Raw genomic sequence first — 15,700 nt, 5'->3', positions numbered from 1 at the left:
TTTTTCTAGATCATTGGCATAAGCTCCTAAAATTAGAGGCAAATTATGATCAAAAACGTTGTTCTTATCAACTTATTCATGCCTCTAATTCCAGCCCTAAACCTAACAGTAATATGCGATTGGTTGATAACAGGAACAGGATTTTGATCCAGGAGCATGTCCCACTTAGCAAAGTCACCCTTTGTCTCAACTGCCAGCAAAGATGCTTTTTATGCAAGCTTTGTCTTTCTTGTAGAATAACCCTTTCTAATTTTCCTGAGATATATACAGAATATTCTTTACAAAAATGTCAATCGTTGATTTCTAAATATAAAGCTGATGCAAAACAAAATTGTTCCAAGGAAAGTAGGACAACGGTACACAAAGAGATATTAAAACACATATTTATCATCTGAAAAATATTCCAGCATCTAAGGCTGTCGTCCCACTAGCTGATTTTCAGTCATAAGCGCCTGTGTTTCTCTCTGCAGGAAGCGTTAACAGCCCCAGAGATTCAACTCCCTGATGAGTTAATGGATCTGACCCAAACTTTTTCCTCAGCAGACGCAAAGCCGCATATTGCAAACACTGATTGTGTTTTTCTACAATTCTCAGACGCTATATGAATAAAATAAAACAGGCAGGGTTGTTTATTGAATGGACTTTTTTTCATTGAAGCTGTACATGAATATTCTGCAGCAAAAGATGAAGGGATTCGTGCAGAAGAAGTGAAATGCTGTTACTTCTGTTGTAATTTTGGTTTCACATTGATTTGCCAAAGCAATCTATGAAAGGCAACTGTAGTCTCAGACAGAAAAGGGTGAGATTTTGAAAAAAAAAAAAATAGAAATAAAAGCTGTTTTGACTTGGCAAGTGTGATGCCGCCTTAAGGAATATTATAAAACAATGATATTACAAAACATCTTTGAATTTACTCACTAGTGGAACATAGCAGTACTCACCTTGGTGACAGTCACAGTAGGCCCAGCCAATGGCTCCTGAGCTCTGTCTGAAAAAGCACCATGGGTTGGACTCACGGTCGGGATTCCGACAAAAATTGTGCTCTCCAAGACCCCTGCCTGGATACTGCTGCACGTAATCTGGGAATTCGGTCCACTTTAGACAGGGTGAACCCGAGTCGGTTTGAGAAACGGTGCCATTGTAATAACCCAGTTCAGTGAAGCCCTCGGAGCAGGACAGAGGAACTGAGGGGAAAAAAATAGGGGAAAAGGATTTTATACTGTGCATAAATCCGATTTAGTTTCTTTAAGGCTGACTGTTCACACTGGCATTTTGCAAGTGATGACGTATGATTCATTTATTCAGACAGTATAGTCAATATTCAGTCTATCTATATAATAGAGAGTCAGCATTATGCCAAGAGCATTTCTCAATCAACAACCAAAAAGTAGCTGTCAGAATGGAGAAAAAAGTACAGAAAGGGGAAAATATAGTCTCTGCTTATATTCATCATGACATCTTGCTGTGACGCTGAATTAGAGAAGAATGCATGTGATACACATGAGGGACAAAAGAGAACATGAGTGACAATTTGATGCATTTACAATGAAATGTATTCAAAACACTGATTCACTACTCGCAATAAAGTGAATGTTGCATATTTTAGAACCATTTCAAGTATATAGAATTATTTTGTCCTTATTTTAGCTTGAAATGAGCAAAATAAGCATCTCTGTAAATTTTTAACTTTAACTGAAAATTGAATAACTCAAAGGCATGCGTAAAAAGCCTTTAACTGACTAAGCTTCATAATAAAAAAAAACTACATTCTGGCTTGGAAGACTGAGACATAAAAAAATATTTGAACATTTTAAACCCTATATCTCCATGTGTTTTCCCTGGTCAGACAAAAAAACTGATGTTAACTTTAATTTCCTATAGCACTCACTATCTACCAAAATCCTTCCTAAAATCCCCTTTTGTCGTTTAGGTCCAAAATAATAATCTGTACAGCTGCAGATGTGGCCTTTCAATATGGCTTTCCTGCCAGCATCTTGTATCTAACAGCGACCCTTTTGTTTATCTCTCCGGAACACCCAACTTGGCCTCTACATCTCCTCCAAAACCATGAGCACTGATTCCTCACAGCCCTGGGCAGGAGAGTTAAAAGAGAGAGAAAGTGGACATCTGGATCTCTCTTTCAGCCTCCTTTTCCAGTATAAAGGACGAGGGATTAGACAAGGCTGCGCTCTAAGCAGGTGCTGAGAAGCCAAGATGAGCAGCCAATAAAGCGGCAGGGAGCCGAACTCTCACTGACCTGCCCTACTTGAGACTCACCAACAAGAGCTTCACCACCCGTACAGGATTTAAAGGCACAATTTTTTCAAAATTGCAACTTGTATTAAGGAAAAGTTGTGTTTTCTACTCAGATAACAGAAAATGCTGTCAGAACTTTGACTTATGTTCTGTTAAGGTTCTCTTAAAGTAATGAACAAACATTCTTCCAATAACATTAAAAGTAAAGTTGACTGGTCTTTAATAATTTTTTAAATGTTCTGGTACATTCAAAGAACATGTAAAATTTCCATTATTCTCTTTTTCAACCCAACATTGTGTCAAATATGAACTAACCACTATCTGTTCAAATTTTACATTCAATTTTTAACCCAAAAGTTAGTCCTGATCTAAAGTTGGGTTGAAACAACACAAAATATTTTAAAGTGTCCAGCTGGTTAAGCCCTATTTGTAAGACGATATGTTTTTGCATATGCACTTAATATTGAGATCACATTATTATTTTCTAACACACAATACCACACAAAACCTCTTGTTTCGTAACTGAATTTTAAAGCGAAATTGACTGACAGACTATGCAGTCCAAATAGGAGGTTCTTTTTGCATCAGTATGAAACTGAGTTTACAATACAAAGATCACACACATTTTGGACAACCGCTGAATATGAAGCATACCTCTGAATATGAAGAGTATTAGGAACCGCAGTGAACGAAACTAAAATGATCACAAGGCTTTATTCACAGATAGACATCTGCTATGGCTAGCAATTATACTGTCACTTACAACAAGTCCCAGCAGGTACGAACTGACAAGCTTCCAGTGACAAGTAATTTGTCTGTCCAAACTGAAAGAAAAATTTGTGTGTGACGTGGCACAATCACAGCCAAAATAAGTATATCTGATGTTCAATACAGATCAGGATTTTTTGAAACAACTAGATTTCGCTTTAGGCAGGGCTACTCAACAACGCAAAATAAATAAATAAAATCAATTCATTTTTATACAGCTATTATTTTCACAATGCATAATGTCCCAAAAAGCTTTTCAAATAAGAGTTTATTACCAACCCCCCCACTGAGCAGCTAAATGCAGCTGTGAAAGGGAAAAATCTCTAAGATGATATTTAAGCACATAAGGCAAAAAGTGGAAGAAGTGGTGGCACGAAATTATGCCTGGATCATACATACAGTAGCTGGATGGAAAATCAGAGCTGGTCTTCTTCCAGAATTCAAACTCGATTATGTTAACTCAATTTTGGGGTTGTAGCACTGTGAAAATCAGGATCAAATTGCATTTCTCCCATAACAACATTATACACGCTGTGAATGGCTAGATAATGTGTCGGAAAGATTATTAGCGGAGCTGTTCTAAACTTTTGAACAGTTTGAACACAACTTTTCTTTGCTAAGGGGGGCTTGAGCGTTTTAGCACTGTGCTGATACATCTCTCGCCGGATGACTGAACACATGGTGGGGAAGAGAGCAGAACTATGGGAAGCACTCATGGAGAGTTTAGATGGTGAGGTCCATATGGACTGTGAAATGCTGCAGACACGGCACAAAAAAACCTCAGAGAGATGTCAGCAGATTTTCCATATTTGTCTGCAGTTTTTGAGGAACTCTGTTGTGAGTTGGACCCAAAGACAGTCAGGGAAGGATGGAGAGGATGTGATCTTTTGCTTCTCATAATCCCCGCAATTCCTTAAGTCCCAGAATCCAGCACTACATGACTCAGCAGAATGCCATTCCCAGCCTGTCACCAGAAAGCACTGTAGATATGAAGGGTCCTCCACCTTCCATTTGCCTTTGAAAACACATCACTGACGGTAAAAAGAACAGGCTGTTAATAACAGTCACGACTGGCACGTCTGCAGTCTTCGTTGTCTGCATACTCATACGACTGCACTTTCTGAGCCAGGCTGTCTGCATTCAAGTGATATCAGAAAAACATATATTACCAAGGAACAGTGTGTGTGGGTGTGAGTGTGTGTAAGAGCAGCAGTAGATTAATGTCTCCATCTGCAAGCTCAGACAGACCCACAGCAATCAGGGCAGAGCTGAATTAGACATATTAAAACAGGATGACGGAGAGCACTCTCACAAAGAGTTGTGCCAACCTCAGGGAAATCGTTCTCTGCGTTTCTGCTTAATTGGATGCATAAAGATGTGTGGGCAGGAAACGCCATAATGCTGTCGATAAAGTGTCTGGAACAAACTGAAAAATATTTCACTCATCGAGAGTGACACAGAATAAAAAGCATTTGATCGCTTTTTTTTTGCATTCATTTTCATTTTAATTAGCATTTTGTCTTGTTTTACAGTAAAGTATCTAAACATCCTTTTAAACGAGATTAATCGACTAAATCGTGTCAGATAACGAGGTTGGTTTTCACAGACTATTTCTTTAATTAAGGATAGTTTCTTAACCCACTGGCAATCCTGTTTTAAGCATAACTCTAATAAAGAATTTATTCCTAAAAAAAAACTTTCACAACACTGTGGTTGGTAAGTTTTAAAAGGATTCTCTTATGCTCACCAAGGCAGCGATCATACGATCAAAAATACAGCAATAATGTGAAATAATATGACAATTTACAATACCTGTTTGCTATTTAATATTTTAAAACAAAATTTATTCCTGTGAAGACAAAGATACATTTTTGCATTCATTACTCCAGTCTTCATTGTCACATGATTCTTCAGAAATCATTGTAATACGTTAAACTGGTGCTCAAGACACATTTCTAATTCTTATCAATGCTAAAACAGCTGTTTATTATTTTTGTGGAAACCACAATAAGTTTCTTACGATATTCTTTGATCTACTTTATCTTTCTTTTTTATCTAGTAAATAGAAATTAGAGCATAAGTTAATTAGACCATACTGGATTTATCTATAGCAGCTTTTGTTGGTGATGGTGCAGTTTTGATGTCATGATCATTGACATTTAATGTTATTGACATCCAGTCTGCAAAATCTAGGTGCCATTTTCTATACCGTTTTTTAACATATATGGTGCATTTATTATGCTTTTTGTTCTTTTTAGAAGTTTACAGCCCCTGGTCATGATAAACTCGATTATAATTCTTTAAAAACAATTCAGAAAGAAACAACATTAAGGGTTTGGAACAGTAAAAGGGTGAGTAAATAATGACAGCATTAACCATCCCTTTAGGACTGGTATATTTGGCTGACATTTAAATCCTTTCATAAAAGAGAACAGAGCAGATAGACACCTTCTACGTGATGAAGTAGTACATTTGGTGATAAAAAGAAGCAGAGAGAAATTTAACAGGAACGACAGGAAAGGTCAGGTAATAAAAGAGTGTAAAACAGAGGAGTCATAGCATCAGGAAAAGAACCGGGAGTCTGGAATGCTTACTCAGCAAAAGCTCAGACATTTCGATCTCATTCCATTACGATGCAAGAAAAAATGGCTGATCCCCAGGTGTTAATGACTCCTACAACATAGAAAAGGTTGGGGGAAGGGAAACAAAGGAGAATCGGAGAGAGAGAGAGATGGATGTAGGATGCATGCTCTACCGTGGCTCATTCACAAATAGCCATTCCTTGAAAGATCAACATTTGTGAGATCCTATTTTACTGACATTCTTCTCCTTTCGAAACCAAAAACACACAGATCTAGCACAAGGTGGGGGATGAAACATCAAAGCTGTCTGAGAAAGCAAAGACTGGCACAGATGCACGGAAGAGAAGACGGGCTGAGAGAGTCTTTTCTCTGATGTTTTGATGTTGTTTTCTAAAAAGAATTATTTAAAATATGACCTTATGAGTCAACTATCAAAATTGAAGGACATAAGTGATTCAAATCAAAGCTTTGGCAACACAAAGGGAGCCATACAACATGTCTCCCATCCGTAGAGAATTTCAATTTCGTTGCACAACAAAAAACTATTTTAAAAGCAAATATGAAACCTACAGGCAATCAAATCTAAACGATCAGATAAAAGCTTAGATATAATAGAACGTCTACACAATGTGCAGTTAAGAGTGGGTGCAAAAATAAGCAAAACAAATCATTAAAAAAAATAAGAAGAAAAAATAAATAATGCAGTGCTTTGTATTAGAGCTTTCTGGCTGGGATTCATTCACCTTCAGCCACTGACACCCTCTGTGCCGCTCCTAGCTAATGGAAGCACACTGGCAGAACGAATGGCACCAGAAATCAAGTCATTTACGCAAAGCATCCGTATGGTGTACTTGGACACACACGCTCTCAGCTCTGCGCCATAGGAGAGCTCATTCTCCCTCCCCAAATAATCCATTTCCCCACCACAATGAATATTTGATACGGTTCACATAATGTGCTTTGGCATGTTAAGCGACTGTGGGAGCAGATGCATGGTGGGGCACCAATGGGTGACAGGAATCGACACGAGTGCATTAGGACATTCACATTAGCACTGGCAAGTTTTCTTGCAAAATAAAACAGAAATTAGGTCTCTTATGGAAACTGTTTCATGTCCAAGGCTTCAGACATTCCTTGTTGCACAACAAAGGCTCTGCATGCAATCGTTGCACATTGTGTCGTAGGATATAACTCATATCAAAATAACTTTATTTAGTCCAAGCATCTCCAACCACAACTGTGGCACGTTTCCTTCCTTCCTAAAGATCTGGATAGCAGTCTAACCACGTAACCTTCAAGGGAACAAAAAAATCATAAGCTGACCCATTTCTTTTGATGTATGAGGGATGCTTCTGGCACAGTTTATGTTTTCATTGAGAAGCAAAAACCAAATCGTTCAATCTAAGCCCTTTTCGTCCCTAGCACCATAAAGCCGTCTGATTGGTTGGTCTAGGCCAGGCTGTTTATCTGTCTTGATGCAGTGACATCAAAGCGCTGACAGTCATTAGCACTCTGGGATTGGTATTGGGGAATTTCACGCTGTCGAAGTATATGAGAATGAGATGAGGGAGAAAATCGGACAGAGTTCAGAAAGATGGGACACCAACATAGAGCGAATGCCCTTATTAAGCAGCCGCATTGGCGATATCCAGAGACCAGCGCACAGTGATGTGGTGTAAATGTCACATTTTGGACCTCTAGGGGAATTTATGAATTATTTATATAGCCAAGCCATCGCAAATCCATCTTCATCGGCTCATTACGAATTGCGTAAAGAGATATATTGGAATGTAACGTGCATTTGTTTTTCATTTTTCATACATCTCTGTTAATGCATGAAATATGAAAGTCTGTGTTCTCTTTTTAGAGCAGGAAATGAACATGTTGTTGCTTTTAGTACTTTGAAGCCATCTACAGTGTATGCTTGTGTACTTTTGAAAGACACTAAAAGTGACCTTTAGTAGATTTTCACTTTTACAATGTATAGTCGCTCTTTTCTCAGAAATTCCACCAAAATATTGAGGACTCTTTAGTTTTTTTTGTCAATAAATGTTATCTAAAAAGAGAATGTCTCTCTCCCTGATAACACCTGAACTGACTAAAAAGGGACAACTCATGTTTATAGCTTTGGCAACTGAGGCAATCTCTTCAATGAAAAAAAGATTATTTTTCGATAACATTCATCAAATGTCAAAATGGCTCATCAAGCAATTGAACAGATCTGTTTGCCAGATGATACATGCTGCTATTTATACATCATTGTTTATACGCACCAACTCTGCAGGCGTAGAAACAATTTTCACCCAGAAATTGGCAGGAAATTTCACAATTCATTACAACGTAATGGCAAACGGTGAATTTTTTGTGTTTGAATGTAGGGTTTTTGATTTCATGACTACCTTTATTAGAGTTCCATGCTGGTAAAGCACAGCAGTGTTTTTTGCACACTACATTCTCAAAAGCACTTTTATGTGATTCTCATCGCAAATGACATTTTGAGCAAAATATAGTTCTTTTTGTGCTAGATTAACATTGTGATCTACATTTATTCATGTATTAATTTAGCAAATGCATTTATTAATATGTCTTCTCTTTTAAGTTAAATTATTATTATTTTAGCACAGTCGTTGACAGATGAGATGCCATGTCTTTAATGTTGTCCAAGACTCAACTGGACCATGCATTTTTGACCACTTTTAAATGTGATTTGATTGATCACAAAATGTCTTCAGAAATGGATGTTAATACCGGGTGAAAATGGGATCTAAAACAGAGAGGACTCACCTGTATTCTGCACAGCATTCAGGTAGCTGTCATCACCATTCACCTGCAGGGAAGGAAAAAGGGAAACGAGTTCAAATGCCGTAAGCTGACAGAATTATGAACTGATTTGTTCAGAACACTAAAGTGTCTGTTTTTCTGGAAAAGTGAAGTTTTATCTTCTTAGACGTGACACATTTGAACAGCGGTACGTTCCGTTTCTGCCTACCCTTCTGCCTTCCTCAGAGGAGCTGTGAGACTCACTTCTGACAGGGAAGCAAGATAATATCGGTTAATATTTTATCTGACATTTTATTTTTGCGTTTTTTCTATGCACTGCGACTGAAGTGCAGTTAGCAGATGAGTTAGTATTTTAATCTTTAAATTATCTGCTGTCTTACAATGAAAGACAGGATTGGGATGCTAATAATATATGTATATGAAAGTTATTAATAGGGGTTAATGTTCAAGCATATATGCTGTGTGAAGTGTCTTTAATGGGTGATTTTTTTTTTTCAATTACGCGAACCATGACAATCATGAATCAACTTTTTGACGTTTTTGTAGGAGACATAATAAACTGCTCAAAAAATACACAGTATTATCTTCTCAACATTAATTTGATATCTGACATTTGTCACTTATTAATATATTGCAAGTGCCATAAAGTGTGCACTAACAATTTCACAAACACTTTCGATGCAAACGGTGCTGAAACAATATGCTTTCATTGCAGAGGTTCTCAGCTCTGATTCTCAAATTTTAATATTTAGCTAAAAAATAAAGCGACTAATACATTCATTAAATCTGGCACTGATTTTCAAACCATTCAGCTAAAATTTGGGCAGCTGTCAAGGTTGAGCACACCCTAGAAATCTGAGTATTGCTGATAGAGCGTCATTGTGGCAGCAGTAAGGAACTAAAGCTGCTTCTGTGACTCGAAAAGCAATGAGCGATTTCATCAAAGCAAGAAAACGGCTGTAAAGGGTTTTGCGGTCTGAGTTTTCCAGAACCAATTGGACTCTGTTCTCCTAACTGATTTTTCGCTGAGCATCAGAAACCATAAAGGTTGTAATCCTAAATTTAACCTTCCACTCATCACTGACCCATAAGAATATTTAAACGTATCTTTTATAGCGTTTATCAGTTCTCCAAAAAAAGGAAGAATTCACCTATAAATACAAATTCTGTTATCATTTACTTACCCTCATGTATTTGAAAACTGGTATTTTTATTCTTCCGTGGAACACAAAGGAGTTTATTTTTAGCAGAAAGCCCGAGCTGCTTTTTCCATGCAATGACAGTGAGTTTTGACGGTTGTCAAGCAATGCTTTCAGCGCAAGATTTCACTGACTTAAATTCCAGTCCATTTCTCACACAGAACTTGGCTTCAGAGAAGTTACACAAAATATACAGCATAAGTCATATGGAGTTTTTGAGTTTTGAGCCCTTTCTTTACATGGAAGAGAGCAGGTCATTCTGTTAAACTTTTGTGTTCCACAAAAATCAATAATAACTTTTTCTATAAAGAATGTGAGTTTAAACAGATTAAAAAAATAAAAATCACAATAATACACAAGTATTCAGCTTCAGGTTATCAATGAACATATTGTACAGCAAAAAGCTGCATATTTGTAAGAAACCAATCCATCATTCAAGTGTTTTAACTTTAAATCATCACCTCTTATGAAAATAAGATTCCATAATCCATAATAATGCCTCCCCCAGTGAAAAAGTCTATCCCCTTTTGTCCTCTCACATCCACATATATATCCACCCACATACTGTATATGACTGTGAACTGTGTTTTGCTTGTAAGGGGTGATATGTGCATATTTCTGATGATTTAGACAAGACACAAATTACAGAAAACACTATTATGAATGGGACTTGAGGATTATTGTTTTGTTTTAATGTTTGGACTCTCATTCTGACGGCACCCATTCACTGCAGAGGATCCACTGGTGAGCGACTGATGTACTTGCAAATGTCTCCAAATCTGTTTCCATGAAGACACGAACGTCTATATGCATTTTTAGATGAACCATTCCTTTAAAACCCCTTTGTTTGTGTCCTGCGCTGCACAGTCATTTTTCAAACATGTCTGTAGATGAAAACATGCTATTGATTTACTTTATTAATTTATGACCAATACACTGATCTAGGGATAGAGCACCACTAGTCAGGCTAATTGCATTATAGATAACAAGCTCCAGTTATGCGCTCTGATATTTGTGCTCATATCAACACACTCAGGTCAGTTACGGCCATAATTGCATCTGTCATTCTCATTCCACAGCAGCAACTGAGGCCATACTGACTTTGTCCTTTCCCTAAAATAACACATCCAAAAGCCTTTGATTTAAAGGACATCTTTGCATTTGGCACCCAATTGCCTGTCAGTTTCAAATGACACCTATACAAGAGATAGTTTGTGTTAGAGGAGTATAGCACAGACGACTGAATGTGACCAGGTGTCTTACTAACAGCTGCAAACACAAGAAGGCACACAACAACCTTGATGTCTAGCCTATAGCACACATCCGGTGTGCCGCTGTTTTATATCTCAGGAGTCTAACTGCGATTGCACATTTTGAAATGCATGTAGATATATAAAATCAATCCGGCGTATGACACCATCTCGGGAGCAAAGCCCTTCAACAGATTTGTTAGTGCTGTAAAATTTTCATAATCAAGAGGAGCATAAAGTCTCTAATGGAGCACGGCAGGCATATTACTGATTAATTCCTTCCCATAGTGCTGTTGTTTCACCGCCCAAACAGATGTGAAGATACTCCAGCTCTGTAGTTGAAGTGAACCGAGATGAAGATAGACAATTATCTAGCTTTTGAATAACACTGATGCCTTCCTCTCTATATTTCTTTATGAACACCAGGCTGTTCGGTACCACGATAAAAACGAAAACCTTGATCAAAGCATCTGCGCTGAATCTTTCACAACTGGATGTTTCTTTGTTTTCTGTGCTGAACTGAGTTTGGAGACTCCTGAGTGTTGATATGCTCTATTACCCAAGAAATCAACCATTCTTTTCCAACAATCCCAATACTGAATTATTCTCCACATCCCCTGAAATACCATTATGCGAGTGGGTCAATAATTTTGTTCCAGCACTCTCATCAAACTCATTAGTCTTACAGCACAATATGGGTCAATGTGTTGTATTTTGGAATCCTTGTGGTTTGCGAGCTCTGAGCTTTGTGCATTCATATTGGAAAACGAAAAGAAGGTTATTAAAATACTGAATCAAAAAATGTAATAATTCCCCATCTCTATGTTTAACGTGTATCGTTTAAGCGATACGTTTCTCCTTACAGCATGTCAGATCCTCTATTAGAGGGAGGTGGCTTTGCTTGAATCCATTAAACGGCATGTGAGTGTTTTATTGCACAATGACAGATATAAGATGCTGAACTAGATTTGGCCAAAAGGCGCGCTTGGAAATCATGCTGCATTAGTGCCTTAAAGCAACGCAAATAAGAACACGCAAAAAAGCACACATGGTGTTAGCAATTGTAATAAAGCCATTTAGGTGTATTTATTCCGCGCTATTACAGCCCTAAAGGCGCATCTTACCTCCAGCAAGACTGCAAACACACCGAGCAGGGCGAGCATCCTCCGCACTCTTGGATCCATCCCTATCTCCGGCTATGGGTCAGAGTCATTGTCCGGTATTAAAAGCCACCTCCGGAGCAGGGTGTATTCGCGAATGAGCGCCGTTCAAACGGACTGAATGGCAGAATTGCGCGAACGTCTTTTAAGAGCGTCGGTTTCCAGGGTGAGCGATGCGACGCTCCGTGACCCGCCGTAGGTTGATATATGATGCCTAATCGGTGTTGTGGAGTAGTGTCACGGACGCACACACCCCTCGTAGCGACCCACGCGCAGCGCTACGTCTCCAAGCGCTCACGCACCCCGCGCGCGCCGCACTGATGAACCAGCAGCCAACAAACTGGGCGTCACTGCTGCCTCAGTGCAGTCCTAGCGATCATGATCGTACTGATAAATTAAAAACATCATCATTTTGTGAAAAGTGTCTAAACGAACTGCTATAATTATCATTATCATCACAATTAAGTGGAATAATAGATAAATATTATTTTTGGCGAATTAATTTTTCGCGGACCGAACTAATGAAGTAGGCTAACACTGTAAAAAAAAATGTTTTTCGAAGATTAGTAGTTACGTTTTACGAGGAAAATACTATTTAAAGTGTTAGGATTTCAATGTGCCGTTTCTTTAATTATTCGTGAAATTTATATACTGAGTGAAAATGTATTCAACCCTATTTTCTTCACTGTAGAAACGTAACAATATTACCTTCAAACAAACAATTGAGCTATACATCAGTGTTAGGAATAAATAATCTAGTCTATAAATAAATTATTATAGACTTAAATTAATATTAATAAATATTCTCCGATTGAGACCGCGATTTGAATCTTAAAATTGATTCATGAGTTGTGAGAGATCGATTTTGAGAGTCAAATCAACCGATTCATTGAAAAACTCCAGTTCAAACCAATAGTTTCGTCTCTCAACTATCGAGGATGGATGCTAAAATTTCAGAGAATAACAGCTTACAATATGACAAATATTAAATTTGATTTTAAAAAAAGAAAGAAGAGCCTAAGGATATCACAGAGAGGTGATCAAACCCCTGTTTTAATAGGGGCCTAACAGGTACAAGGAACATTTTGTGTGTTAACAAGAAACACTTAAATCATCTTTAAATAACTGGCCTCTTCGCATTGACTTTTAGATCTTTATGCATGGAGTTTGTTTGTCCCACTCTTGACTTTTGCTTTCACATTGAGTGTTTTTTTTTAAATCCTAAAGCTTGTCTAATCACTTTGTTAAAGTTACACTGAATGAAAACCTTTGCTGTTATTATGAGCTTATTTTAAAAGCCTTGCTCATCGTACGTTTAACCTCTAAATGTGCATAACATAAGAAAACTATTTTTCCTCAACAAATGTTTGTTTTACACGCAACAGTAGAGGAGAATACGAGGTCTGAATCATCACAAAAGAAAAAGCCCTGGAGGGATTCTGAATAAAACCAGCAGAGGTAACATTACAAACCGTAGAAAAGATCTAGAGGGGAGAAAAATAAGAAAATGAATTCTTTGTGTGGGTGTTAGACGGGAAGAACATAATATTTTCCTCGCAAATTATTATGATTAACATACTCAGCAGTTGAAAAAACACGCCTGCAAGGTTTTTTTTTTTTGTAATTTATAAATATTTCCAGAAAACCTACGATTTTAGGACGTTACATCTGAACAGTGAATAACTAAAAGAAAAACAATATTCTATCCTACCCATATCCATCCACTCTACAGCCACAGCTATTCATTCTAAAGCACTTATGGGATGGCACGAGTTCAATTACTTTCAATAAAAACAAATAGAGCAGAGCATAATAGATTTAGTTGCTTCATGTTTGCTCATAATAATAAAGCTACAGCTGGGAAGCCCAGCATGAGTGACCTTCTACTGGTGGCATGCAAAGTCACCCACAGAGCCTTCGCACCCACACAAGCATGCATACATTACCCTCTCAATCACCCTTTCTCCCACTACACTCATGACCTGATCACTGGCACTGACGTGTTTTACAGTCGTGTTATATCTCCGTGCCGCAGAGACACCTGCTCCGTGATGATCTGTGGTTTTAATGGGGGAAACAAGAATTTTACTGGTGCACCGCTTTGATGGATGCGGTGTTGTCATGGCAACACAATGGTTAAACTGCCAGCAGTACCTCCAACTCTAACAGCACACTTAAGGATTTTAAGAGACAATTGTCTTTGTACTCTCTATAAAATTGGGTCATGAAGGGGGGGGTGTGGGGTAAAAAGAGAAAGTAAGAATCCAAAAGTGGCATTGTCTAAAATGTACATTAAAAAAGATGATTTTAAAAGAGATGAATGTTTTATCTTGGCAACAAATACATCAGTGAGTCATAATGCTTTGCAAAGTCTTTTTTTTTTTATACAGCCAGGCAGAAAATTCACGCACACACACAGATTTAGGGGCTCTGTATGACTATCATAACTGTCTTCACCCAGAGGCATCAGCTCTCAGTTCCATTAACCCCCTCTAAAGCAGACAATCCCCACCCAGTCGGTATGGAAACAGATAAGAAAGAAGAAAGGAATCAGACTTTTTTTTCTCCACATAGATATTACAGTAATAGAGTTCAAAAATATGAACATCTGTTGACCCTTATGTTGTGTATTGTTTGTTCCGTAGAAGACAAAGGATAATATGTTGAAGAATATTGTTCTAACAATGAAATTGAATGGTGACAAGTGGCTCTCGCACACCAAAAAACGGCAAGAATTTAATTAAAATAAAAGTGCTTCCAAATCATGCACCGATATGTGAATAAATCTTTTTGGTCGTTTTTGAGGCTTAACAATGACAGGTCACCATTCACTTTCATTGTGAAGGTCAAGAGCAGCATTTATCTTTCCTTTTAGGTTCCACAGAAAAAAATTAAGTTTGGAATAAGAATGAATGGTAAACATTAACAGGTTCTAACATGAACTATGAAAACACGTCTAAAACATTTATTAATCTTAGTTAACATATATATCTTAGTTAATAAACTTTAAAAAAAATCGTTTATTAAAATAAATGTATGTTAATGTTATTTAATTAACAAACTCAAAATAAACAAGTTGCAATTCTTTATTAAAAATGTTAACAATGATTAAATAGCGTTTCTGCTTACTGACAGTTAAAGTGTTAACGGCTGAATAAATCATGAAAGCATTTAAATTTTTTCTGATTAACTATTCCATTAAAGACTATCGGTCATTAAAAGCCAATACATACAAGTAACAAACAACACCAAAGAGCAAAGCACGAAGCCAAGATATTAGTGTTAGACATTTATATCACCTATCTGGCTCAACTATTCTGAACTAATACGCCAGTCCTATTGCATCATGTTTTGTAGCTTTAATATATAAAAGCTTTTATATATTTATCTGTTATATATAAAATGTAGTATTCCGCATGCGCACGAAAAAGTAAGACAAACCTTGCGTGTTCTACATTTATAAATTTAATTTCTAATTTCCAATATGATACAGACTTCCTTATTCGTTTAAATATTTAGAGTTGAATATTTAAATACTCAAGACTTCCTGGCTTGCTCTATCCGTATCCCTCCCCAGAGTTTGGCAGTGGGACAACAGCAGAACGTTTAGCGTTGGCTGCCGCAGGCACTCTGGATGCTGTCGTAAGATAGCGTTTGAAGTGGCGCATGCTGTCGAAGATGCGAACAGCCTTATTGAGGCTTCT

The 15,700-nt window shown here is 37.5% G+C and overlaps 1 protein-coding gene across 1 annotated transcript in view; it reads right to left on the bottom strand.

Moving 5' to 3' along the window:
• si:ch73-127m5.1 (neurotrypsin) overlaps positions 1–12,329 on the bottom strand; it is a 29,946-nt gene extending 17,617 nt beyond the window's left edge. The window contains exons 1-3 of the mRNA XM_043254268.1: positions 11,961–12,329; positions 8,391–8,433; positions 942–1,184 (exon numbers count right to left, since the gene is read on the bottom strand). Coding sequence (XP_043110203.1) covers positions 942–1,184; positions 8,391–8,433; positions 11,961–12,020 — 346 coding nt within the window. The 5' untranslated portion in view covers positions 12,021–12,329. The remainder of the gene's footprint in view (positions 1–941; positions 1,185–8,390; positions 8,434–11,960) is intronic.
• Between the last annotated feature and the right edge of the window lie 3,371 nt (positions 12,330–15,700).

This window comes from Puntigrus tetrazona, chromosome 12 (assembly GCF_018831695.1).
Source record: "Puntigrus tetrazona isolate hp1 chromosome 12, ASM1883169v1, whole genome shotgun sequence".
NCBI classification, from domain to species: Eukaryota; Metazoa; Chordata; class Actinopteri; order Cypriniformes; family Cyprinidae; genus Puntigrus; species Puntigrus tetrazona.
This window is presented reverse-complemented; position numbering and strand designations above follow the sequence as displayed.